Source organism: Hippocampus guttulatus, chromosome 1 (genome assembly GCF_054856545.1).
Source record: "Hippocampus guttulatus isolate MCC_2025c chromosome 1, RoL_Hgut_1.0, whole genome shotgun sequence".
Classification (NCBI taxonomy): Eukaryota; Metazoa; Chordata; class Actinopteri; order Syngnathiformes; family Syngnathidae; genus Hippocampus; species Hippocampus guttulatus.
In genome coordinates this window covers 26,061,760-26,088,184 of record NC_141261.1, presented here as the reverse complement: position 1 = coordinate 26,088,184, position 26,425 = coordinate 26,061,760, and the positions used below count along the sequence as shown (strand labels likewise).

Below are 26,425 nucleotides of genomic sequence, written 5' to 3'. Positions count from 1 at the left end.
AGCATAATGTACTGCAGCCCACCCTCGCACTATAGTACTGGCGGCAAGAGTACATCTCTTCCTCCATGCTGGAGCAGGGAAAATGATTCAATGTAAAATTGTTATGCACAGAAGAGGACTTTCCGATACGTCAGTCATCCTTGATGATCTCCCTTTGTGGCGGCTGTGGGGAAATGAAGGAGACCAAACCCAAAAGGACTTTGCAGTTTCCCCTGTGAGTGTGTGTGTGTGTGTGTGTGTGTGTGTGTGTGTCGTGTGTGAGAAGATTTCCTTCCTGTGACTCTCAGTGTCTGGAAGTAACCAGATCCTCAAAGGCCTTTTGACACGCAACACCAGCATTAAAAAAGAAACACCAAAACATTGCACCTGTTGCTTTTAGGAAGCATTTTCCATGGGTAACTCTGTGCGTGTGTGTGTATGTGTGTGTGTGTGTGTGTGCGCGCGTGTGTGTGTTTTGCCTTTGAGGATTTAAACGAATCAAAGGGACTTTGTACGGCTTAAGAAAAGGAAATGTTTGCAAAAACAGCGAAATTACGCTTTTCATATCTATTTGTGGGATATGATTTTCTCTCATGATATCAGAAAAACAAGTTATGGGAAATCCGGCTTGTTCAGAGCTGCAAAATAATGCCTTTTAACACTCCGCATGCACTAGACGGCAAGTGGCAAGCCACATTTTTCTTCTTGAAACCTCACAGCGAAACAAGGGAGTATTATCATCGGCACCTAGGGGTTGCTGAGGCAGACATCCAGTCGTTTGGCTAAAGATCCAATAGCACCCAAGCCCTGCATGTGAACTGGGACTGAACAGAGAAGGGTGGGAAAAGTGCAGTGACCAAACGAATCCCCTCTCATATGAAACGCAGTACCTAACTGCATGAATTTGTTTTTCTTCGCAGTTTGCCATGAATATAAGTGAATGAGTTTTTTTCCCTCCCTTGCAAACTATCCTCAGTGTTTTAGAAGTTCAATGTTGGCTGAAAATGTCACATTTTCCAGGTTTTGTGCTCTCAATATAATTATCTATGTCTCCGGCTAATTGGATAAGTAAGAATTGGTTTCATGGAAGCACAGTGTGCTGAAGCGATACGTCACGTCTGAGAGGCTAACATCAGTGTATTTCAGGGAAGTGTAGCCTGGGTTGTCAATTAAAATATCTCCAACAAATCAAACGACCTGTAAGCCATTTTTTAGGACAATGTTGTTAGCTTTGAAATGATGTAGAATTGATTTGGGACTACAGTTTGTGAATTTAACGATTAATATGGGTAGTTAAAAACGTATTGTAGGCGGGCGTCATTCATTTTCATAGGGCTCGTTCCAGATCATATCTGCAGTCGTCCATCGATAATGAATACACAACATACTGTATATCTTTAACTGGAGAATTCCAATGTATACTGAACTACGATAATTGCCAATTCCAAGCCCCTTCGCCCTCATAACACCCCCCCCCCCCCCCGCCCCACTTTCCAGTTTCCCCCTCAAAATGTCACCCACAAATAGCAAAATGCTTTCTCACTGCTTTTTCCACTGTGGGAAGTTGGTTTGAGGTGTAGGAGTCCACAATGATTTCTCACTGCTTCCTATCCGGAACTGAAACTGAATGCAGGCGTGTAATTTGTGCCAGATTTTTACAGGTTCCCCGTTGCAGTAAATCAGCGGGCACAAGCAAGCACGCGTGCTAAGAGAACTGCTCATCTTCCTAAAGGTTGCGTCTGTATGTCTTTGTGTTTGAGGAAAGAGCAATCAAACATGGACTTTGTGAACAAGAGAGACGTGCTGTGGTGTCAGACATATGTCATGTGGGGTAGTCACTCACTGTCACATCTGGAGTCCCAAAGTGGAATTGGTACAATGTGCAGCTAGTCGGAAAGCACGACCTTAATTGAATGCCATATTGCACACACAGGAGGAAAATAGAGGAAAAGTGGTAACATAAATGCCTGGCCGTAAGAGAGCTCTGTTGTATATTGCTTTAGACAAAACTAATAGGATTTTGGGAATAAAGTCACTCTTAGGGCGGAGATCCAAAAATGTAATATAAGAGTACATCCGTTGGACGAGAGATGCGCAGTCAGCACAAATAATACAGCAGCACAGTCTTCTGCCATTGCTGTTGGGACGTCCACACGGAATTCTTAACATTAAATGTGTGTCTTTCTTATTGTCCGGATTGCCAAGGCCTGGTGTCAAAAGTCTCAAAGAATGAAATGTGGCCACTGAGAGCACCTTCAACCGCACTTCATTTGCACCAGCGATTAGTTTCGCTTCACGCCCTCTTCATGAAGGATATCGCGCTACGGTGTAAACACGACCACAAAGTTCGACCGCGGAGTGCAGTTTGCCCCTGGTCTGTGTCCCCCCCCCCCGCAAACCCTCCACACACCCAACCCCATTTGTCACTCATGGCAAAGTATAAATGCTGGCTTTGCGCCAAGAACACCGTGGCAGAACAATGGCAGTTCGGAAGGGAAAGATGACGTTTTAACAACGCGAGCTTGGTGTGCTAACCGAGGAGGCGCCAACGCGGGTGTCAGGAAACTTAAGCAGTCATCACCAAAATTCACACGAGCGTCCCTACGCATACCGTGGAAACAGTCAATTTGAGCTCAATTCGCAGGCTCGGAAACCTGAGCAAACAGTCCGCGTATTGAACCAATCAGCAAAGACCAAACGTAACGTAAACCCCCCCCCCCCCCCACACGTCTTCTTTTGAAATGAATGCTTCCAGTGCTATTAGCCACTGGAGCTTTCAAGACTGTGTTTTTGGTTATTTTAAACTGATTTAATGCTGATTGATGTTAACAAACTATCTCTACCATGCTCCAGTTTGAACGAGGATGGACTTCCGCTGCCGAAGAGTGACGTTGCTCACGAAGAATACGTCACTGTAAATCTACAAATTTGATTGCACCGTTTGTTTTGAACCGGGGCCGAGCCACGGCTTTCCAGACCTTGGTTGAATCATATTGAAGGTGGCTGAAAAATCTTGAAAGACTGCTCTTGCGTAGTTATTTCATTTCCCAGATGTTTAGCGATAGCATAGGTGAGCACAGCAACTGCATCATCAGCCCAACTCGGGAACGACCTCCAAGCGGTGTTGGGCGTGCCGTCGGGCTACGAACGGTTCCCAGTCAAGAGCCGACAACTGGGTCTGCAGGTACCCGGGTCGCTGCGGCTTTCGGAGCCGCTTTGGGACCCAGTTGGAGGCTGCTCAACAGCAACAGCAACTGCATCATCAGTATCATGAACACAGCGAAGCCATTCCTCAGAACTCCAGCCAATATTGGCTAACAAGCACACCTTCTCCAGAAGTTGTATTATTGAACGAACCCGCTCGCAAGAAGCGACACAACTTCTCGCGTCATTTTAATTTCTAATGTACTATTATCGAGAGGAAGTCTTGCATCTCTTTTTCTTTACTTCATTTTGGAGGCAGCTGTAATACAACACCTGCCTTCCTACTTGTTTATAAACAACAGACTCAACGTCCTTTTGTCTCTAATGGCTTCTTCGTTTCTTGCTTACCGTATGCATTTTTTTCACGCGGTGCCGCCAAGTGTTCAGACAGACACCGTGTAACTGCAATGCATTGGGTTATGGAATACATTTGTCAAGTGAAATGTGTTGTTTGAAAAACGCGCAGTTGCAATTAAAAATGTTAGTCGGGAGATGCTTGTATTTCAAAAGCCGTTATATTTGAGTGAAACTTGCGCTACGTCCAAGGAAACTGTTTTTGAACCTAATTTGATTGTAATAAACGTTTTGGGGTTTTTTGCGTGTACGTATCAAGGAGCACTCAAATTACAACTAGTATACTCAGTGTGAAAAAGTGTGTGATCTGAGCATTCCTGGTAACAATGTTTTTCAGTGTGTAGATATTAATCGTACTGTACATCAGACTGAAGTGCCAGTTTTTTCTTTTTTTAATAATTACAGGGAATTGTTGTGCATCTATGATTCCAGCATTAACAGTAGCAGGCTTGGGGCGGGATATGAAGCAGCTGCCTCGGCTATGACATAATGCAAATGTGTCATCGGCAGGGGAAAAGCAGACGAGTTGGGCTAGCTAGGCTATGACAGCGCCCATGCAAGGCTCCTCTGTAACCCTGAAAAAATGCAAAAAGCGTTGCTCAACACCAGTGAACAAGCTGAGAACTTCAAGCCAACCGCCAAGTTTTTGCGGGAACAAGAAGTGAGGCCAGTAGGATGTCATTTCAAATGCTGGAGAACATGCTCCTCTTTGTTCTGTGCGTCAGACAGATCATCAATAAGGACTCAGTGGGTGGCGAACCCGAGCGGCTGCGTCCTCATCACTGAGATGAATGGATTGACTTCCTTTGAAGGAGCTCAGTAAACGATTCTCGGCTCCCGAGAAAAGGCGCTCTTAAAACTTTGCTGTCCTCAGTTTGAGGTGAGCAAGCTAAAAAAAACAACAACACAAATAACGGCACATGAAATGAACTACCGGTACTTTGCCTTTAAGGGTCTCCCGCTATCGAGGAAAGTTGAACGCCGCTGAAATCCTGCTATTCAGTATTCAGCCAAAGTTTGAGGAAAATATCTGTCGTGTTTCTTCGATGCAATCAAGATCTCACTTTCACAACAGCAACCTTGTGGTTTGAATCCTCTTCAAGTCTCAGACAAGACCGCGCAACACTAAATCATCCCTTTGCCCCTTGTTGTTTTCTTTTTGCACCTGGGGCAAGCCAATAAACGTACCCTCGCCATTCCAGAATCATCATTTCGCTGTTTGTTTACACACACTTCCCGGTGACGTTCTCCTTCTGTGAAAATCACAGATGTTCATTTGGCCTCATAATTGGAGCAGGACATTGACATGATGACCCCATAAAATCGTCATTCAAATACATTTACGAGATGGTCGACTCCCATGTCACCAGCAAAATGCTCCTCCTCTCAGCAATGAAGGTACCATTTAAATTCAACAAATTACCACTTAAAGTGATCATTTAGCAAATGTCGGTTGGACTTTTGACAGTTCAATGCACAATGTGGATAATTTCCTCTTGAAATGTGGTTTGACTGTTGCTACTAAACTCTCGCGTACATGCAAATGTCAATCTAAATTCATGATCCGGTTTTCTCACTACATTCTGGAACAGACTCTTTTCTCGCAATCAAAGCAAACTCACATAGACTGATAATGGAAAAGAAACATTTTACAAAGCTTCGTGTGCATGAATAAATTTATGACTTTAGGGACAGAGATGATAAGAACTAATTGAAATCCTGTCACCTCATCATGCTTTCGGCAGATTCTTTTGTTTGAATAGTCTGGCGTGTTTTGTTTTGTTTCAGGCAATGTTGTTTGGGTCTGATTAAAAAAAAAAGTTTTTTGATGGAGTCTTATGTTCACAATGTAGCCCCGTGCTTTTATAATCAGTCAAACACCTCGAAAGTACACATGGGGGGAAAAAAAACGTGTGTTCAATTTACCCAATTTTATGATGTCAAGTGGTTGCATGAAATAAAATCATCTGGATCCAGATTCATTTTTGAAGCAGATCACTTCATATGGTCACTTCAAAAATGTATCTGGACATGACATAATAAATCTGAGTATATTCAACAATTTTATTTTTATTCCTTTTTATCCGTTTAGCATTAATTACTTTACAACATAATTTGAAACACAAGAAATGCATTCAGTTGCCTGTTAAGTGTCAGCTCAGTCCATTGCATTTCATGTCGGCTTCAGACACTGGCACAGAAAAGCAATCTATTGCACAGGGCCCCAGACGTGACATGGGTTGAGGTATTAATTCTGGCCACAATATAGTCGTTTGTGGACACAAAAATGCAGAATGTTTGCATGAAATACTATTTTGTGCAGTTAATATAATTCCAATGAACAACCCGTTACCTGAATTTCAAATGTTCTTAGTAGTAATGTGTTCTTATTCTGTCCTTGTCAAGAGGCTGCAATGCCAGCTTATCCTCAGTTTAAGACAAAATTCTATCGCACCGCTTCTGTCCATTGTCTTTAGCCCCACCCTCTACTTCGACCTTACAGTTTCTAGAGAGGGTGTGTTCAGTTTGCTGACCCAACTGTTCAGTATGGAACCATAAATAAGTATTTTGTTGCCGCAGCTAAATAATTTGTTGCACATTATATCGACACTGAGGGGGGGGGGGGACGGTGTCGTGAATTTACTCCATTTTATTTTGTCATGCGGCTTACTAAGGAGTTGAATCAGTTCTTCTACTTTCCCCACAGTATTGATTTATGCACAGTCTGCACGACGATTAAGCACAGGGTGTGAGTATCTTTGCTATATAGCTACAGTACATTTGGGAAGTGATTATGCCATAATTTGTCATGAGGTAAAATGATATCATTTATAGTGTGTTAACCAGATGCCTCCATGAGATACTATGTATGGATTGTGATATCAGAGTCGCTATCGACCCGTCAGTATCAATCCCGCCGGCGCTTCCCAGCCGAGCCGTCCGTCATCCAGGCCACTGCCAAGTGAGCACATCCCAAGGAGAGAACCTTCCTGGCTTCCACGTGCAGCGATGTAGAGCCAGCCGCGTGTTGACATGTAGTGAAGCTGCAGCAGACGAGCCGGGACCAAGTCAAACGATGACGTTTGCCATGCTGCGCCCGGTAGCCGCGCGCTTCTATTCCGACCTGAGCGTCGCGTCCGAGGACGACGACAATCGCAGCGAGAGCGACGACAGCTCGGAGCGGCTCTACTGCGGCGGCACGCGCGCGAGGACCGCGCGCAAAGCGGAGGGCGAGTCCACCCCGACGGTCATGAAGCAGCGCAGCGCGGCCAACGCCAGGGAGCGCGGCCGGACCCAGAGCGTCAACAGCGCCTTCACCGCCCTCAGGACCCTCATCCCCACCGAGCCGGTGGACAGGAAGCTCTCCAAGATCGAGACCCTGCGACTGGCCTCCAGCTACATTTCCCACTTGGCCAACGTGCTGCTCATCGGGGACAGCTGCGCGAATGGACAGCCTTGCCTCGACGTGGTCCACGCGCAGGCAGGGGACAAGTCGAGCCAGCAGCCCAGGACCATCTGCACTTTCTGCTTGAGCAACCAGAGGAAAGGGGTAAAGAACAACTTTGCGTTCCTATCCAGCAGATTCAAAGGAGGCGTCTTGAACAAGACTGCACTTGCGTTCATCACCACTATCCAGTTGAGTGCGTAAAATAAAGCATTTCAAAACTACATGTTCTCGCTTGGGAAATGAATAGCAACGAAAACCAGACACACAGATTCCTCTTTTATTTCATTGCTTTTCATTTTTACCAAGTAAGCCCTTTCCTCATTTGGTGGGCCAAGCACGGTCTGCGGGCCACCTGCTGTTCGCTTTATTCTTTATTCGGCCCCACCGAGCATTGACAATATCAGGAGTCCTAACAATATCAGGTCATTGCTAGTTCTTTCAAAAGATAATGTCGTGTCACTTGTCTCACACTTTTCTACCTTTGGTCCTCAAAGCGCGTTACACTGTTTCCTAATTTACCAACTGTTGACGCAGCGTCAGGAGCAGCCGGGAGTTTGGTACTCCTGCTCGAGGATACTTTTACAAGGTCACAATGGCCAGGGATTGAGCCCCCGACCTCTGGGTTGGGAGATGGCCACTACCACTGAGTCATTGACACCCATGATTGTATACAGCATGAAGGATTTCTTGAACTCTGCTCGCCAAGTACCATTTAGTTCTTATTTGATGCTGTCTAAAACCACTGTCTTGTAGTTGGCTGTATTTAGAAGAGTGGGCGCTGAATTGTATCCAAAATCAGTTCCCACAAATAGAACTTTCATTAATTTAGAGCGGATTCCTTGAGCTGTTTTTCTCCTAAAACTTCAACAAATAAGAAGTTATTCTATGTCTACACATGTATTTTGTTCAACAATCGGTCATTAATTAAAACTATAAATAACACATCAACAAAGAGAGAAAATTTTGACCAAAATCATACGTGAGAAGGTGTATGCCTGATAAATAGTATCTGAGAGTATATGATGACATATAACCTTCTTTTGTAAATCCATTTGTTGTGTTCTCTCTTATTTTATGTCAAGGTTGTAACATTTAACTCTTGGCCTGGCTTTACAAAAGGCTGCACTAGACAACAACAACAATGGATGAGAGCCACCACTCAGCCTTAATGTTGTTGTTGATATTTAGTGAGTGAACTCTGTGTTTGTCCCTCTCCAATAAAGGACAGCAGTGAGTGTTTGAAGATGCGCAGACTGGGGCCGCTGCGATTGAGACGCTGACTGAACTGACCGGTGAAGGATTGGCAACCTGAAAATCCTCAAAAGACTTTCTCAGGGAAGAGTCAGAGCTGCACGCACGCACACGCACACACACACACACACACACACACGCGCGAGCGCGCACATGCTGGATCCGAGCCCCCAGACTACAGTATTTATACTTGACCGAGAAATGTAAGCATAAGCCCCTCAAGGATGCAGTGCATTTGTTTGAGACTTATGAGCATTTGTACTTCTTTGTTTGCAAAAAAAATGTAATAAATTTTATTTTACGATTGAATTGTTTTGTAATCGGATTGATCTTTCATGAACTATAGGAGCCATCCCCTGAGGTTATGTCTACCTTGCGTAACCATTATGGCTTATTTTTGGCTGATGTTGGCTTTTAAGATGCCTGTAAGTGTTGAAGGTAAAATACAGAATAAAATGTCATGTTTGTGAGTTAAATGTGAAGTCTTTAAATTTAGAAAACATGATCAAATCCCAAGAGTATAGTTGAAGTATAATGCGAAAGATGGTCCTAACAAGGGAATGTCCAAATTCTGCGTTCTTCTGAGCCAGCCAATCTCTGGCTTTCGCTCCATACTAAACAATAAAAAACTAAGACTAATAATAATATTAATTACAAACTATAATTTGTATACCATCCGTCAAGTCATTTAGGAGCAATACTATGACATGGCCCAGGATGCGTAACATTCTGTTTCGGTGTACTTCTTACTCCGGAACAAATGTCTGCATTCTGACAATGTCACAATTTTAAAAGATGTACTTTGGTAGAACTTGATTAAATCTCCTACGCCGCTCATCATAAATCCAAAAAGTCGTCGTTCACTTACCCTCGTCAAACAATAATTGTATTCTTATACTGATCAAACATTTTACGGAAACATGACTTCGGTCTTGTGTGCCTTCTTTTTTTAACTGAGTGTCTGGTTTAGGTTTTTTTTTCTATGTATTTTTTCTCTCTCTCTCTCTCTCTCTCGCTCTCTTTTCTTTTTTTTAACAACAAATGAACTCATACACAGGCTTGTTGAGTTGGTGTTTACCAAGCAAGCAGGAAGCACAGTAAAAGTGTGAGATTTCCGCTGTCTTTAGCTGGTGTGGGGTTTTTTCTTCTCATTTTCACAATTGTTGTTTTTTTTTTTTTTAAGTCTGCTATCGATTAGTCATGGCAAAAAGTGCCCCCCCCCCCACACACACACACACTCAAACCCAAGCACAGCTGTTGGTATGCCAGAGGGATAAATCACTGCCGTGGGCCCGACGGACAGGGAGAGATGAGGTGAGAGGTCAAAAGTGAAAGCCTGTTTCTCGCTGTGGAAGCAAATGATGCAAAAATAGTCTTTACTTTGTCTAATGTGTTTGGTTGAACGAGAACGTGACAAATAGTTCTTCTGGCAACATAAGAAATATGAAAACATACTGTTGATATATGCATTGCTGTGCAAAAGTCATGCCAACACGAGCATTGTTTTTTTTGTTTTTTTTCAATTACGTTTTTTACAAAGCACGCATTTGGACAAAATAATAAATTGTAGGACACGTATGTCCTAGTTTCCATACGATTTGGTTTTTGCCTTTTTTTTTTTTTTTAAATTGAAGGGGGGCATCCAAATTTTTGTTCTGGTTTTCATTTATATGCTTGCTTTTTGTGCAAACAAGAACAACAACAAAAAAATGTGACTGCCCCTTATTTCCCAGAGTCAATGTATTCATTCAAAGTTCATTTGAAAGTTGTGTAAAAAAGGTTCAACATATAACCGGCAATCTTTTTGTGACAACACAAGCTCCCCCTGCCCCCTGCTCAGCAACACTCAGAGAGGCAACATCTTTTTATTGACATCTTATCCAAAGTCAAGCCTTCAGAATAAAAGGCTCAGTCCACTCCCTTGAGCCTCTCTTGTGAAGAAATTGTGATTATAACGGCATCTTGTTAATTTGAAGGCCTGACTTTTGACAGGATGTCACATTTTTATTGATGACCAAGTGCTGCAGCGCAGATGTGAAGGAATGTTATTGACTTGGGTAGTTAATAATAACATTTTTACACAATGCAAATGAAACTTATGAATTTCCATTTGGTGAAGAAGGCAAGAAAGGTGACAGAATTCACAAAACAAAAAAAACCCTCATAGCAAAGTACAGAAATGGCAATAGTCTTCATTAAAGGTAAAAGAGACGGACAATGTACATTTATCTACTTCATTTATTTTGCATGTTTTTTGTAGCTGTGTTATTGTCTCTGAAACTTATTTTTTATTGATATTTTGGCGCGTCAGCAAAGGATTAAATTATTTGGGAAAATATTGCCCTGGATTCCATTTGATTCGATTTCAGTCTGACTTTGTGGAACACATTCAAACAAATTGAATTGAGAAAATTGAGGTCCCACTGTACATTTTGGCATGAATCTAACCACACTCCCTGTAGAATCACAATGCAACTGTCCACCTGTTTGTCACCGTCCATGACTCAGGATGTAGTCTGCTAGCGGACAAGGCAGCGCTCCATTTGCCTCCAGCCCCCGCACACTTTGGTCGACCGTTTGGTCTGGGCTGAGGTCTGCACTCAACTAAGTGACTTTGTGCTTACCATACAGACCTTCATTTTGGAATTGCCACTGAAAAGATCCTCTTTTTTTATCTCACCCGTGCACCAACTGAGGTTAAAAGCATTAGAAAATTCACGCAGAGGATATAACGCCACACTTCCAAGTTGCAGTTTAACATCACTTTAAATCACACCACAAATTTGCTGAACAAAAGGACAGAAAAAGGCTCGCCGGTGTCACAGGGGGTTGTAAGGAAAGTGAATTTCAGTCGCATGCCAGGGGTCCAAACACTAGAGTAAACCTTCTGCCGTGGCAGGACAACTGGAATTCGCCGCGCTAAGTCCTCCGTGCTCAGAGCCCAGGCCCCCTCGAATGGCTCCCTGAGGCTCCCCCCGACAGGAAGATGTCACTGAGGCACAGGAAGGGAAAACAACGTGCAGCTGACCTCTCAGAGTAAGTCTCTGTGCGGCGTGCTTTGGGTCAGCGCCAGTCTTGACATCATCCTGCACTGGGACCCAGATGTACAGCTCTCTGGTGGGTCCATTCAGGGTCAGCACCAAATTGGAAAAGCTGCAGCAGAGTAGCATCGATACTCTCGTGTGGGACCGTGTCGGACAAGTGAGAATGTGGATCTACCTGGGGTCCGCTGTTTAGGTTTGAAATGGACTGACTTCTCCATGTCCTTGGCTAGACACGTTACACTGCCAAAAAAACTTTAAAAGTGACCATAATGATCTTGATGGTAAGAGTCAGGGGCTGTTGGAAGTGTATAACTCCTGGCAAAAATCAAGCGGCAGTCTTGAAGGATGATTATTGTTTTATTTCTTAATTTTTTATGAAAAAAAAGCAGATCCGCAGACATGACACAAAATTGAGGTCAATTCAAATTGACACTTTCTGGCTTTCAAAACCCCGAAAAGAAATCAAGAAGTCAGGGACAGGTACATTAGACCAGGGGTGTCCAACCTTTTTTGACCAAAGATCTACTTTTCAAGCAGCCAATTTCCCTCAATCGACCCATCACGACAGGCACACGCATGGAAAATTACAGGGTGATTCCAAATTTTTTTTCCCTCAGAATTGAGTGATTGCATATTTTTGTCAATATATTTCGTATATATATATATATATATATATATATATATAGAGAGAGAGAGAGAGAGAGAGAGAGAGAGAGAGAGAGAGAGAGAGAGAGAGAGAGGGAGAAGATTATAGATACACACACAATATATATACAGATATATGTAGTGGGTGTCTTCATTAGAAGCTGTTTTGCACATTCCACTATTTTCCTTCATAACACAGTTGACAACATTCTTGCCAACATACCCCTACCTTTGAAGTAAATTACTAATTCACGCCAAGATAATTGAATGATATTGCAAAAAGCTTCAAAACAGCAGGGAAGAAGAAAGTTAACGTTTCGTATAAGATGTTCAATGTTGAGAGGAAAGCTATATGACAACACAAATCGTGACTCTGTCAGCGCAGACTCACAAACGAAATAGATTATCCAGAAACAGGAAGGATGTACTCTTTCTCCCCCACATCATCTGCGAGCACTCGTAATTCCCAGATGGTTGCTCACCTTGAACGTGCTTTCATCTTGCCAGAATGCCTGAACTTCGTCATGATCTGATATTCAAGGCCTCGAATCACTTTGGGCCGAGGACTCACATGCTTTGCGTTCACATTTTCAATCAACATAATGTCTGACAGACTTTCAAGCAAGCCTCTGTTGGGGTGGGGGTGGGGGCGTACTATCGTTATGGGCCGGGCGAGCTCTCTGAGGAGCCGGTTAGGTCTCATCAAACATTCAGGAACAATTGTTTTCATGCTGCAAAGAATTTGGCGGCGCTCTCTTATGGGATGATGGACGCAAGCAAGTCGGATGGGTGGGTGGGGTGAGGGGGTGCGGGGCGGCGAGGAAATCCCAGAGAAGAAATTACAGAACAATACAAATGAACCAAACGTTTTTTTCTCCTGCAGACTCCGACAATCGAGCCCCGGCCTTCAGTAGCTTGTCCGCACTCATGGGCTGACGTTCAAATAAGACAGGATTGAGTGTGTATCTGTGTGTCTGTGCGTGTGTAAGAGACCCAAGTGCAATTTATAATCAATTTTTACGTGTTTCATATCCAGCGATACCTCAACTTAAAAGTGACCCAACTTAAGTTTTTCAAGATACTCCATCGATTTGTCTTCCCGGTCAAAGTTTAAACAGAAAAAGAATTACACATTGCGTCTTCAACCTTAACACAAAACTTATCAAAGTCCACTTATCTTATTTCAAATGACCACAGCGCGTGCGTGTGCGTGTGTGTGTTCCTCTCCAATCACCTTACCATGGTGCAGGGGTTTGCATGTCCCAATAATCTGAGTTGTCTGGGGCTTTATGCCCCTGGCAGGGTCATCCATGGCAAACAAATCCAGGGACCAGGTGGTGAGGGACCAGACAAACCCCATTGGCAGCATGGGATCGGTTCCCGCTCAGTGACACTGTGGGTGCTTGTTTGCCTCGACGTGTACCCTGTGACTGGCTGGAGACCAGTTTAGGGGGTACTCCGCTGGATCCGCTCCCGTGACCCTGAAGAATTATTGATGACTTTTTTGTTTGTTTGTTTATTCTTCAGAATGTTTTGTTTTAGTTTTTTATTACTTTTGGTATTTGGTATTTTTAATGCAGGTTTTGTCAAATGCAAGATTTGAAAACAAAACAAAACAAAACAAAAAGGTCACTAATTATTGTAATGTAAACTTTAATTCTCAAGTGAATGTTTGACTGTTCCGTTTTCTGTATGGATGTACAGCAATACCAAAATAAATACACTTAAAATGAACGCTGAAAGGTCACTGTATGATATGAATTGACAAAGCCAAAAACGAAGGAAGTTTTCGCTATAATTATAACCAGTTTTAGAAGTTTGTTTTTCATCTTTTTGAAAGCATTTTCATTTTTATTTTATACAAACATTTTTTTCCCAACTTTACTTGGTTGTAGTTATTTTGTTAGCTTTGTTCAACTAGTTTAAAACCAGTGACATGCAGTACATTTGGTTCATGGGCCTTCAGTGGGCATCAAAAATCAGAGCACCACCGTGTTGTTCTCTGTAGCTTAGGCATCGCTGCAACCTTGGTACGAGAGTTGTATGCTCCATCCAAGAGCCATAAATCTGTCAGCCCCCGTAAACATTCAGTGGCTTCATGGGAAAGCCTGAGCACACAGGACCTGGGGGAGAGGCGGCGGAACCATTGGGTCGTTTCATGGCAGCGTGCGGAGCAAACAGTCAGCGGATTTCCTCAATCAGAGGATGGAGAGTGTGCAGTGAACAAGCTCGCTGACAGAGAAATGGAGGCCTGCGCTAGCAGCTGGGCACGCTAACAACCTCGGGGATTTACAATGACCTGCAACACACACTTCAATCCAACACTCACTCAGATTTCGGACACAAATGAAGCCGTCACACAATTACAACTTTGATGAGGCTTGCGAGATTGAAGCAGTGCATGTTTTAGGGTTTGAGCAAAAAAAAAAAAAAACCCTCTCTGGCGCTCCCCCCCAATTTTTTTTTCTTTTAAATCAGCCCTCATAGTGCTTATTTCACGTTTCACTGTGTCATCTTGTAGACATGTGTCTGATATAAGAAGCCCCAGCGGCCATTTTAAGGTCATCTCAGCCCTTTTGCTTGGTTCCTTCAAACTCACCCTCGAGCTTTTGTTTAGGAGACGGCAAATTTCAACCACGTACACTAAACAGACGGATGACGCTAAATTGAGAACATTTTTCCTTTTTGTCATTGCATGTGGGTGGAGGAAAGCAGTGATGTTTCATTTTTCAACCACAAAGCTCCATCAACACAGCCATCTTTGATATCACTTATCCTCGTAAGGATCACAGGTATTTTGTCCTCCCCCCCCCCCCCCCCACCCCATTCAACAGCATTTTGGCATCTGTGTGGACAAACGCATTTTTTTGAAAGGATTGCATGTGTACATGAAAGCATTACAAATTACAGTGCCTCCGTTTCTGTGTGGATATGGCCGGAGTTGTCACTGAACCCAAGGAACTGGTTTTGGGAATATTACGTAAAAACCCACACAAGCCAGGTGAGAATATGCAGATCCCGGACTCAGCTTTATTGTGAATGCCCTCCAAATCAGATGTCCCCCTGCCGGCACAAATTCTGCTCTTGCTCCTTGCCATGTCCCTCCAAACTGTTTAATTTCATTGTCACCGTCCTTTGTCATGACTCACTGCCTGCACTCAGGCCAGATCACTTTCCACACCAACTTAGAAAGAGTTATAACATGTCAAGTGTCACATTTTAAACTAGCATATGAACTTGAGTCCTACACAGGAGATTTCGTCTTCCCGGAGACGCGCGCAAAGCTGGGGGCGTGCAGACGGAAGTGGTCGCTAACTGCTCATTTCCACTCACGCTTTGTAAAAACGTCAATACATTTTTTTTTGGTAACCCTGCGCCAGCTGCTGCAGAAGGACGTAATGTTTTATGCAGACAGAGAGCTTCATTCTTTTCTCTTTTCCATGAAGGCTGTCAACTATTAATAACCACATATTGACCTCTTTTGTCAACAAGAGTGACACCTACAAATAATTTGCTTGAGGAGGGACAATGGGGAGTTCCCTGACATTCAAAATAACAGGATGAGGTTGCCTTGGATCTGTATGTGTGTGTGTGTGTTTGTGTGGAGGGAAGGTTGGTGGGGGGTGCGTGGGCGTGTGTGCGTAGGTAAGTACAGTCAGTGTGTTTTTAAGTGTTCTACTTTAAGGACTGTTTACGGTTGTGAGTTTAGAAAGAACACCTTTATTTGTCTCACGATGGAGAAATTCCCAATTTACAGCAGCAAAATTATGTCAGTATGATTTTTTAAATTATATATATATATATTTCACTGCATTTCCTAAATTAAGTGTGTGTAAGTGTGTGTTTGTGTGTGTGTGTGTGTGTGTGCGTGTAGTGCGTGCGCGGTAAGGGGCGATCCCGGGAGGTTGGTTGATCGAAAAGTAGATCGAAGGTCCAAAAAGTTTGAGCACCCATGATTTACACCAAACTGCTGCCACACCCACTATCTAAATTGTGCATCTGTTCCTGGAAACTGCCTTTTGGTTTCAAGTCAGCAAAGCATCGCTTCAGATGAGCCCCGCAGGTGTCCTATGATGAGTCAAACCATGAGCGCAGTTCTTCTGTTCGTGAAGGTGAGCTCAAGTTCATTTTACAGTGATGCCAAAATTGTGTCGCAGGTCCGTCAACCGCTGTTCATACTTGAATCTTCAATCTGAGAAAATTGTGTGCGTGGTGAACAGGTGCTCACTGTGTATTGCCTCAGCCCCAGTCAGGCAAAAGTTGAAGCGGACTGTGACAAAAATGTTGACTTGAGCTGTCTGTGTCGTGACAGCACGCATTTTCAGTTGCTCTCTTGGTACAAGGTTAGTGAAGCTTTACAGCCTCTGGGCAAAACGACATTCGATAATTTGGATCTAACACGAGTTATCAAAAAACGGACAGATGAATGGACAGAAGAGGCATTTCCTCATCAGCACCGGTGACGGCTCTGTGGAGAAGGGGATCTTTTCTCAGCGGATGACCTTTGGCGAGGGCGACAGCCTGCATCTGCCCGCCGTGACGCCCAGTGACTCTGGTATCTACAAATGTGCCATCACTGCAAATGTAGGCGGTCAAAATAAAGACTGCGTGGTCGACCTTGTGGTTCATGGTAGGTCATGACATGCTACATTTACATAAATGATTCCTAAACAAGGTTAGCAAGATTACTGTCGAGTCGTCACCACAGTTAAAGGCCATCTTTACTCAACGTGACACTGTTTCGAACTAATAGCCGACTGGCTTTCTAATGGCTTCTCACCTGCCCTCAGGAACCAAGTTACTTGTGGTTAACAACAGAAAAACAACACAGTGACTTTTATTCCACCATCTCCCAAGTGTCAAACTCATTTTCACTGCAGGCACCATCAGAGTTAGGATAAGAAAAGTGAAAGCATGTCCAGTCTTGTGATTCGAGTACCCACTGGAAAAAAATAAAAATAAAAATACTAAGCCTTCCATGCGTGGTGCATGGAAGGCTTAGTATCATGACCAAGGTTTCACCGTAATAGAGTGGGAGGCCCAAGTGTTCATTTCAAAATATGTCAGAGGTTTTGTTGGTTTGGTTTGTTTATTGAACATAAAACATATACAGTAATAATTTGACAGAAAATAAAGTAAATAAAATAGTAAAAAGGAAATCATTCAACACAGTTATTATGTTCAAGGGAGTAGGAAGAAGTAAAAAACGTATCTAGTCCTACCCCGTGTGTAGGGGGAGGACTATGTGTTTATATCTAATAAATCATTTTTATATCAATCAGAAAAGAAAGAAAGTAAGAAGAAAGACGTCTCCATTAAGGCTCATACTTTACCCTTAACCGTGATATTTTTACAACTTTTGGTTTGTATCGGGATTTTATACATACACACCCTGGCACTCTTGTATCCATTTTCTCTATTTATCAACTTAGTTCTGATTTATCATTATATTTAATGTTTAGAATTGATCATTTTAACTCTGATTGATGTAGGCTGTTTGTACAATTTCTTTGAATTTGTTTTTGAACTCAGCAAGCGATTTACTCATTTTCAGGTCAGTTTCGAAATTATTCCACAGATTAACACCTTTGATAGATACACTTCTTTGCTTGATGTTTGTTCATGTTTTGAGTTTTTTGAATAAGTTGGTAGCTCTTAAATCATAGCTGCTTTCTCGAATTTCGAAAAACCTCTGAATGTTTTGGCAGAGCAGGTTATTGTGTGCTTTGTACATTAATTGGGCGATTTTAAAGTCAACCAGGTCATAAAATTTCATCGTATTTAATTTGATAAAAAAAAAGTTTTGAGTCTATTACTAATCCGAGAAACTTGGTTTCATACGCTCTTTCTATCTCAATTGAGTTTACCATAATTTTAGCTTGGTGTTTGATTGGTCTTGTGCCAAAAACAATTAACTTCGATTTTTTCAGGTTAAGTGACAATTTTTAATTTGTTTAATTCGTTTTCTACGGTTGTCAGGAGCTGTTTCAGATGTATTCCAGAACAGTAGAAAGTTGTATCATCAGCAAATACGACACATTTAAATAGTTTTGAGACCTTGCAGATATCATTTATATATAAGATGAATAGTTTTGGACCAAGCACTGACCCCTGAGGAACTCCGTGAGTGATTTTCAGTTGATTTGTTTTTTTATTGTTGAGCTGCACGTACTGATATCTGTTTTCTAAATAACTTTTTATCCATTTATAAGCTACACCTCTAATGCCATATCTTTCTAGTTTTTTCAATCATATACTGTGATCTATTGTGTCAAAAGCTTTTTTTACATCTAGGAAAACCCCAACAGTAAATTCTTTGTTGTCCATATTAGTGGCTATTGCTTCCACAAACTCCATAACTGCCATTGATGTGGTCCGTTTTTCCCTGAAGCCATATTGATTCTCACTTAACAGCGCATGCTTTTGTATAAAGCTATCAAGTCTGCGAGAAAATAGTTTAATATTTTTGAGAATTGTGGTAGTAGTGATATTGGTCTATAATTTGTAAACAGATGTCTTTCTCCACTTTTATAAATTGGAATAACTAGCAATTTTCATTTTTGATGGAAAGATACCAGCTTTGAATGACAGGTTGCATATGTGCGTGAAAGGTCGCACTACATGTTCTATAATCTGCTTTATTATTTTCATATCAATATTAAAGCAATCAGTTGACTTTTTATTTTTAGACGTTTTTACAATATTTGATACTTCTTGTTTTACAGCAGTAAGGAACATCGTGGAGGAGTTTTTTTCTACGTATCTATCTATTTCAAACAAGTTTGTTGGCTCAGGAATTTGTTTTGCTAGGTTACTGCCGATGTTGACAAAATACTCATTAAATTCAGTTGCTATTTCTGCAGTTTTTTCCAAAATAGTTTTTTTGCCTTTGATAAAATACTCTGGATAATCCACTTTTTAGGACTATTTCTGATTACTTGATTAAGTATTTTCCATATTTCTTGTGTGTTCCTCACGGGTTCCTTGTGTTCCTCACGGGTATGCAATATTTCATACCATCCAAAGCCACCGTAACTCCGTGCATTATTTATATATATCAGTGGTTCTTAACCTTGTTAAAGGTACCGAACCCAACCAGTTTATATGGATATTCACCGAACCCTACATTTGCGAAAAACTAAAAACATATAATAAAACACATTTATTAAAAACTGAAAAAAGTAAATTACTATACGGTAAGTATAAAGTATATGCTTTTTTAATTGTGCACAAAATGAACCAGCCAGAGATGGCCAAGCGGGTGTGTCATAACTAATTGACATGTTGAGTCGGGTGTGTCTTAACCTCCATGGCAGGGGCTCTGTCAAACCCCTGAGACTGATTCTCAGGGTTCGATCGAACCCTGGTAAAGAACTAAAGAGATTTAGGTCTCTTTATAAATACAATGGCTAAACCCCGGTGGAACGAAAACAGACGTGGACAGGACAGCTATTGTTTGTAGAAAAATATATGTATTTTTACAGAAAAAGAAAAGAAGAGAAACATACAGAGTAATGGAGAGCGTGTCCGTCCGACCTCGAGTGTCGTGTCGTCTCAACTCACTAGCTTAGCTGTTATCGTGGCTAGGCTAGCTTAGCTGTTGTCGTAGATCAAAGCTCTTTGATGTGTAACGTCCGTTGCGTCAGCACTGATTAGTTGAAGCCAAAAGACGTGCGTGCGTACACGTCCGCGCCGATGCACGCACAGCGGAGAGCAGCGGACTATCAACTGCTGAGTCGCGCTTCACTCGAGTGGCGTCGCTACAGAACCACACACACACCGTGTGTGTATATATGGATGGGGATTGAGAAATGTGTATCTTTTTGACAGTACAGTAATACCTTTTCTGTTTCTGTTTTCTTTCTCCCACTTCAGCATGTGTGAGCAACACCCCAACAATTACAATGACAAATGTAATGCTCATCACAATTCCAAGTGCTGTTAACGCCAGTCAAAATGGAGAGGAGCTGCCGCTGCCAGTCGTGTGGAGCAGTCTGAGCTGCTTGGCAGTGGGCTTGGCCAAAGTGCTCATCTCATGCATTGGCGTTCGGGTAAATAGAGCTACATTGGGAAATGGCAACCAAAATTATGCATCGCAATGACCCTGGCAAACGTTACCGGCGTCTTGTCAACAAACCTAGAAAACAGTTTCGCAGACTCATCGTTATCCTAATCATTGAAAATGAGTAAGTAGGAAACAAACTATTATGACACTCGGGAGTCTGCTAACCAGTTTTCCGGGTTTGGTCACACGACGTCGGCAACGTTGGCGAGCAGAGTTCTACCTCCGGTGCGGATGAGTTTGACAGCCTCGCACTGCCCATGAAGTGTGCTCTCGACTGCAAAACATGACATTTTTTACTGCAGTCCAAGCAGAAGATGGCCAGATTTTCCTTGTAATTTGCCGGATGTTGCTGCGTCACGGTCGTCCTTGCCCGGATGGATAGATGGCGCCGTTTCATAAAACGAAAGCACCAAGCATGAGTTGATCTTTAATTCTCTCGCGACTGCTCAATTCCCACGGTTCCTGCGTGTAACTGATAGCTTGCACTGAGTTTCGTAAGTGTGTCTCTTCGTAGGTGCCATTTTCAGATGTTGTTTTGCACAATGCACGTACTATATACTACATACCTGTACACCTACTGGGGACGTGCCTTTAGCATCCTTTTTTATGCCCACCCATCTCACTTTAACGTCCGCATGCTGCCCTCAGTTATGTCCGCCTTTCCTCTATATGAGCAGTGTGTCGGCACAACATCAATCAGTCAAGAGGACCCCTCATCGAAGTCACACAACAGCATTCACAGATTTTCAAATTAGGTGCATATACACGGACGGCAACCCGCTTTATTAGGCGCCCCGTCCATTTTGGAGAAAATTTAAGACTTTTGAGTGCGCCTTTTGGTCGTGAAAATGCAGCACTGTATTTTGCTCGAAGCCACAAGGCCTGCGTTCTTCCGTCCGTTCAAGTGTTATTTGAGTCAGTTCTGCTGGTCTCCACAGGATGAGAGCCACTGTTTCCTATCGTGGCAGCGTTTCGTCTACATGACAACATTTGCTTTGCCACTGAAATAAGCGGGAGGGATTCAACAGCCTTCTTGTTCTCCTAATTTTCTCTTTTGTCACTCATTGTGCAGGTCATTCAAGCTTGCAGTCTGTGATCTTCTAGACTAGCTAAGGACCATATAAGTACCTCTCCAGTAATGGAAAAGTTCAAGTTCAAGTTAACTTTATTGTCAAATGTGCTACATGTGCAACATACAGCACAGATTAAATGTCTTTCCTCAGGAGAGAAAGTTGTCGCATTCATCATTTCGAAAGGTGAACAATGGCAGAGATTTTTTTTTTGTTAGTTTAATCACCTTTGTGTGAGTGGAGGTAAAGAAAAACAACTGTGACCCGAGAACAAATGAGAAAGACAGTGTATTAGAATTTGGAAGCAACAGTGCAAAAATGAATAGTGGAAATAATATAACATACTTTGAAGTCAAGATGGCGCCCGAGTAGGCAGCCGTCAGCAAGTGCTCTCATGAGCCTTGCTTTTTTGTGTTGTTTTTGTGTGGTTGCGCCTTCTCGGCAGCATGGGTATACCAGCACTGTTTTTGACTGGGAGGAATGTCGGCGCCATTTGACTGTCGTTGCTGGACAGTCCCGGGGCGCTTGTGTCTTGCGCCTGGAATGGGCAGCATTTTTCACAGCCCCGCTTTGTTCAGCGGAGAGATCGGTGCTGTTGAACGGTCTGCGGCTGGATGGATGTAAGTCTTGAGGAGCCGACGATGAGAAGAAAGGAGCGTTAGCGCGGAGCGCCGATGCGGATTTGGAACTGGGAGTCGCGGCTTGGAGTTTGAAGCGGGTTACGTGGGACAGGAGAAGTGAACTCATCTCTTTTCGTCAATGGACGCTACAGCTTCGTGTTTGCTTTCAAAACTTTGCTTGTAGCAGACGTGTGCACATTTTCAGCATGACGTCTCTGATCCACTGGTGAAAGGACACTTTGATACTCTCCTCTTTCGACTATAACTGCTTCAGACAACAAAATGTATGCAGAAAAGTGGTGAAGATTGCACGACTGTCTGTGTCCTATGTGTTGTGTTGTGTTATTTTTGTTATTTTGACTTCAAAATGGCGCCGCGAGAGTGGCTGCCTTTCCAGCAGCTCCTATATTTTGTTGTTCTACTTCTTTCTTTGATAACTTTGCTGCTGTGAATTGGGAATTTCTCCATTGCGAGACTAATAAAGGTTTTCTTATCTTATACCTTGATGATGTAAGCGGTGCTGCACAGTCGAATAAGTATGCTTGGGATTGCAGTAGATGGCAGCGTGGCTCATCACTTTAGATTGTATAACTTGGAGATGTTCCGAAAAGGTGCCATTACGTTTCTGGAAGTTATTTCTATGTGTTCAGACAAGCGTGCCAAACAGAATATTCAAATGATAGGAAAGACCTTGTTGCAGAGGTGCCAAAAGTATTCTCACACGGTGTACTTAAGCACAAATGCACATACCAAGACTCCAAAAAGTTCAACCGTAGTTTAATCGGACAATAAGAAAATGTACACCACACGTCTGAAAGATTTCAATTGTGTCCGTGCAAAATTTTGAAAACAAGATTTAACATTTTATCCATAGTCCCAAAATGTTTGTTTGGTGCAAACACAATACTGTTTATCACCAAAGGAACCCCATATGTACAATGAAGCACAGCTGATGCTGAAGACTTAGTCAAGGTGGAGGCAATTATTTACCGCTCCGGGCGCAAATGTCACTTTGCAAATGGGGGACGGGGACCACAAACAATGTTTCACCTGAACATGTCCTTTTGTCACCAATGAACATTTTTCACAATTGCTGAGGACATCAGGCCACTGTGCGGGATCATCAGGGATCTGAGCCTGAAGGTCCTGTAAGGCGACGGAAGTGTCCTGTAATTGCTGAGTGTGGGTAGCGGTCAGGTGAACCTGGTTGACGACAGCATCTTGGATCAAATCGAGACCAGACTTGTCTGTGTCGGCTGGGGTCGTCATGGCAAGTTCGTACTGTTATGGTTTGGATGTGACCCCAATAGCACGACAACAGGCAGGTATAGTTGAAGCCAACACTTGGCGTAGTTTATTGAAGAGTCTTAGAAAAGTCACTCAGGAAGAAGCACGAAAAAGCCACAGGGAAAATGTCCACAGGAAACGAAACCTAGTGATGGGACGAAATGGGTCGAGGCTCCAAAGTGTGTCGAGTAATGGGAGGGGGCGTTTCCACGAAGCTTGTATCGAGGCCCGCTTCATTTCGGCAAAACCCGGAAATGATGACGCGTGAAGCCCCACCGGCAGGCTGAACTCGCGTGAACGCTTTGTGAGTGGTCCGACGCATTGCAAAAACAGTACAGACTACATACCTGTCAACTTTTCGGAGCGCCAACCTGTATAAACTACCAAAAAAATCCTTATAAAGAGAAAAAAATCCTTATAACATACCAAAGCATTTTATATGTCAAAATAACGACAGAAAAAAACCCACGAAATTTTCAAAGATACTTATTGTAGATCTCCATAATACAATGTCTGGTTAATGTATAATCATCATTCTACTTCGTGGCATTATTGTGTTCAGAGTTGTATTCCTGCGTTACTTTTTTCACCAACTCCAAATGCTGACCCATCGACTCGAAGTTACAGCATCCATTCATATTTAGGTACTTTGGAAATGAAAGCATTCGAGTAGACTAGCACCATTCTGGGCAAAAGCAAACGGAACTACCTGTTTGGGGGGGATGGAAATTTTCAGAATCCGTATCATATATGCGATACGGCCATATACGTAAGATTCACCACAAAATCCATATGAACTAAGGCTAAAGCGTATGAGTTGACAGGTATGAGACTATGGTATAAATAGGTTGCAAAACGCAATGGCGATCGCCTGTTATCTCATATTTTGTGGATTTCGGGCTCCTCCACTTGTTACACCTGTGCGCAACAGTGCAACTAGTGCTATCGTTTTTCGAGCCGTGTCCGTTGCTTGCAATGGAACCTGCGTGAAAAAGGCGATACTCCCCTGTATGGGAACATTTTGATTTGATTGCTTCCAATAAGGTAAGGGAGAAAAAGTTCTCCAGTTGCTTTCAAAGTAGGCGGGTGTGTGTGGGGAATCACGACCATTCGGCCAGTCGCCCCCGTCTTTTCCTGACAGTACACCCGTCTCAGCAACCACCACCCGAGCGGAATCGGGCGGCCCATTGAGCTAGATGACAATGTATCCATGTATCATTCATTCATTCTCCGAACCGCTTAATCCTCACTAGGGTCGCGGGGGGTGCTGGAGCCTATCCCAGCCGTCTTCGGGCAGTAGGCGGGGGACACCCTGAACCGGTTGCCAGCCAATCGCAGGGCACACAGAGACGAACAACCATGCGCACTCACACTCACACCTAGGGACAATTTAGTGAGTTCAATCAGCCTGCCATGCATGTCTTTGGAACGTGGGAGGAAATCGGAGTACCCGGAGAAAAACCCACGCAGGCCCGGGGAGAACATGCAAACTCCACACAGGGAGGCCGGAGCTGGAATCGAACCCGGTACCTCTGCACTGTGAAGTCGACGTGCTAACCACTGGACTACCGGGCCGCCCGTATCCATGTATCAATGCATGTAATCATGTGAAATAATCCTAATTTTTAATAAATGTACTTGTAATCTGATTACTTGTTCTCTCTCTCTCTCTCTCTCTCTCTCTCTCTCTCTGTCTTTCTGAGGAGCAACAGGTAGGGGAGGGGCGAGTTCGGTTCAAGGGGCAATTTGAGACGGTCAATTGCCCTTGTAACTTGGCACTGCAATTGTGAAGGATTTTAATTTTGTGTCAAAACTGTTGGCCCTCTGGGTGGCACTGCTGGCTAGAGGGCCCAAAGCAATTGCTTGCCTTGCCTCGTGGGAAGCTACGCCTCTGGATATAGATTATAGATATCTAGAGAGAGAGAGAGAGAGAGAGAGAGAGACTCACATAATGGACAGATTGACAGGTACAGTCACAAGTTGAAGTGAAGTACATCTTCAACTATAGAGCTTTTAAGATAAGAATTTTATCAAAATTCAGATAAATTCATTCTCATGTGGCAAATGTTGGGGGAGGGGGAGTGTACAGCAGTAACCGAGAATCATCGAGGCAGTGATTAAGGCAAACCAAGTATTGAAGATGTCATTTTGAAAATACCACATTTTGATTGATTTGATGTGATCATAATTTCTGTCTTTTTTTCCTGCAAAATTCGAGAAGGACACGGTGGCTTCTTCACAGCAATTCAATATTTTTGAATTCGTGTTTTCATGAGTTCAAGAGCTGAAAACCCAAATTATGAAAAAAATAAACAAATGAATACTTGACATCGTTTAAATTGTGGGTCCCGAATCTATAATCTATGAAACTTTCTTTTTGAATACAGTTATGAAAATAAACTTTTCCATGATATTTTAGAAAGAGTATATACACACATACACACACACACACATTTATCAATTTATTTATTTATTTATTTTGTTCCAATCCGCTTTATCCTCACAAAGGGCGTGGTGGGGGGGGGGCTATCCCAGCTGTCTTCGGGCAGTAGGCCGGGGACACCCTGAACCGGTTGCCAGCCAATCACAGGGCACACAGAAACATGTCATGATCCGTATTCGGCAGCAGGTGGCACGCGTTCACTTCTGTCGCCTGCACACCTGCTGCCTATTTGCCAGAGATTGCACCTGCTATATCTAGGCGCTCCGACAGTCAAATCACTGCCGGAGTATTACATGCCGTGCCACTGCTGTTGCCCATGTTTCACAAATTATTCGATACCATTCGCGGTTAGTTACATTTTCGTCGTCCCAAGGGAATTCTTATAGTATCGTGCTTGATCTAGTATTTGTATGAACATACGTTCCTTGCCGGTTTTTTGCAAGCGTTTTCTGTTGTCGTGTTTTCTTATTTTCCTGGTTCTCGTTTTTTACCAGCGTTTTCTGTTGTCGCGTTTTTCCTTTCCTGGCTATCGTCCTTTGACCAGCGTTTTCTGTTGTTTATTAGGCGGGATTTTTGTTTGTAATAAATATTATTGTTTTTACAAAGTCCTTGTCGGAGCCTGCTATTTCGGGGATCCGCTTGTTTTCGTTTTCTCCGTTACGTACGAAGCAGTTCCCTTTTCCTGCTTCGTACGGAACGTGACAGAATACTCCGGCCACCATGGATCCCGCGGACATCGATAAGGTTTTGTCGGCTCTGTCCCGCCAAGAGCAACTTAGGAGTCAGCAGAACCAAACCATTTCCGAGCTCCGCGGCGCGGTCAACATGTTGGCTCACAGGCTCGAGGATTACGAACCTCGCATAAATTTTTTAGAAGGACGGAGAGCATTTACCCCGGAGGTACCCGTCCCGTCTCCTACCTTTTGTAGGGAACCGAGGCTTCCACATCCTCCACGCTATGGAGGCGAGCATGGTCAGTGCGGGCATTTCCTCCACCAGTGCTCGCTCATCTTTG

General features: G+C 43.1%; 2 protein-coding genes and 1 long non-coding RNA gene across 5 annotated transcripts; 2 read left to right on the top strand and 1 right to left on the bottom strand.

Moving 5' to 3' along the window:
- Nucleotides 1-5,587: 5,587 nt before the first annotated feature.
- LOC147211159 (uncharacterized) lies at nucleotides 5,588-9,184 on the bottom strand. Its single transcript, XR_015102149.1, has 2 exons — nucleotides 9,105-9,184; nucleotides 5,588-7,062 (listed from the first exon to the last, which is right to left on the bottom strand). It is a non-coding gene; the product is annotated as an uncharacterized LOC147211159 (long non-coding RNA).
- Nucleotides 6,198-9,324, top strand: tcf15 (transcription factor 15). The gene is made up of 3 exons (XM_086122776.1): nucleotides 6,198-6,286; nucleotides 6,424-7,087; nucleotides 8,209-9,324. Exons 1-3 carry the CDS (start codon nucleotides 6,198-6,200, stop codon nucleotides 8,263-8,265), a joined length of 810 nt encoding a protein of 269 aa, XP_085978902.1. The 3' UTR covers nucleotides 8,266-9,324.
- Nucleotides 9,325-15,317: 5,993 nt separating this feature from the next.
- On the top strand, nucleotides 15,318-24,616 carry LOC147211157 (uncharacterized). Of its 3 annotated transcripts, none has more exons than XM_086122765.1 (5): nucleotides 15,318-16,037; nucleotides 16,146-16,268; nucleotides 16,348-16,480; nucleotides 19,801-19,976; nucleotides 21,063-24,616. In XM_086122765.1, exons 1-5 carry the CDS (start codon nucleotides 15,996-15,998, stop codon nucleotides 21,084-21,086), a joined length of 498 nt encoding a protein of 165 aa, XP_085978891.1. In that variant the 5' UTR covers nucleotides 15,318-15,995; the 3' UTR covers nucleotides 21,087-24,616. The 3 variants fall into 3 exon arrangements, with proteins under 3 accessions (XP_085978891.1, XP_085978873.1, XP_085978882.1); XM_086122756.1 differs by having other exon boundaries at nucleotides 15,556-16,037; nucleotides 16,348-16,555; XM_086122747.1 differs by lacking the exon at nucleotides 21,063-24,616 and having other exon boundaries at nucleotides 15,548-16,037; nucleotides 16,348-16,555; nucleotides 19,801-21,056.
- Nucleotides 24,617-26,425: the final 1,809 nt, after the last annotated feature.

Coding starts and splice junctions, on each gene's coding strand:
- tcf15 (XM_086122776.1), top strand. CDS start 6,198: ATGCGGCTTACTAAGGAGTTGAATCAGTTCTTCTACTTTCCCCACAGT. Junction 6,287..6,423: donor ACGACGATTAAGCACAGGGT/GTGAGTATCTTT, acceptor TTGTGATATCAG/AGTCGCTATCGACCCGTCAG. Junction 7,088..8,208: donor TGAGCAACCAGAGGAAAGGG/GTAAAGAACAAC, acceptor TCTCCAATAAAG/GACAGCAGTGAGTGTTTGAA.
- LOC147211157 (XM_086122747.1), top strand. CDS start 15,996: ATGATGAGTCAAACCATGAGCGCAGTTCTTCTGTTCGTGAAG. Junction 16,038..16,145: donor CAGTTCTTCTGTTCGTGAAG/GTGAGCTCAAGT, acceptor CGTGGTGAACAG/GTGCTCACTGTGTATTGCCT. Junction 16,269..16,347: donor AGTTGCTCTCTTGGTACAAG/GTTAGTGAAGCT, acceptor AAAAACGGACAG/ATGAATGGACAGAAGAGGCA.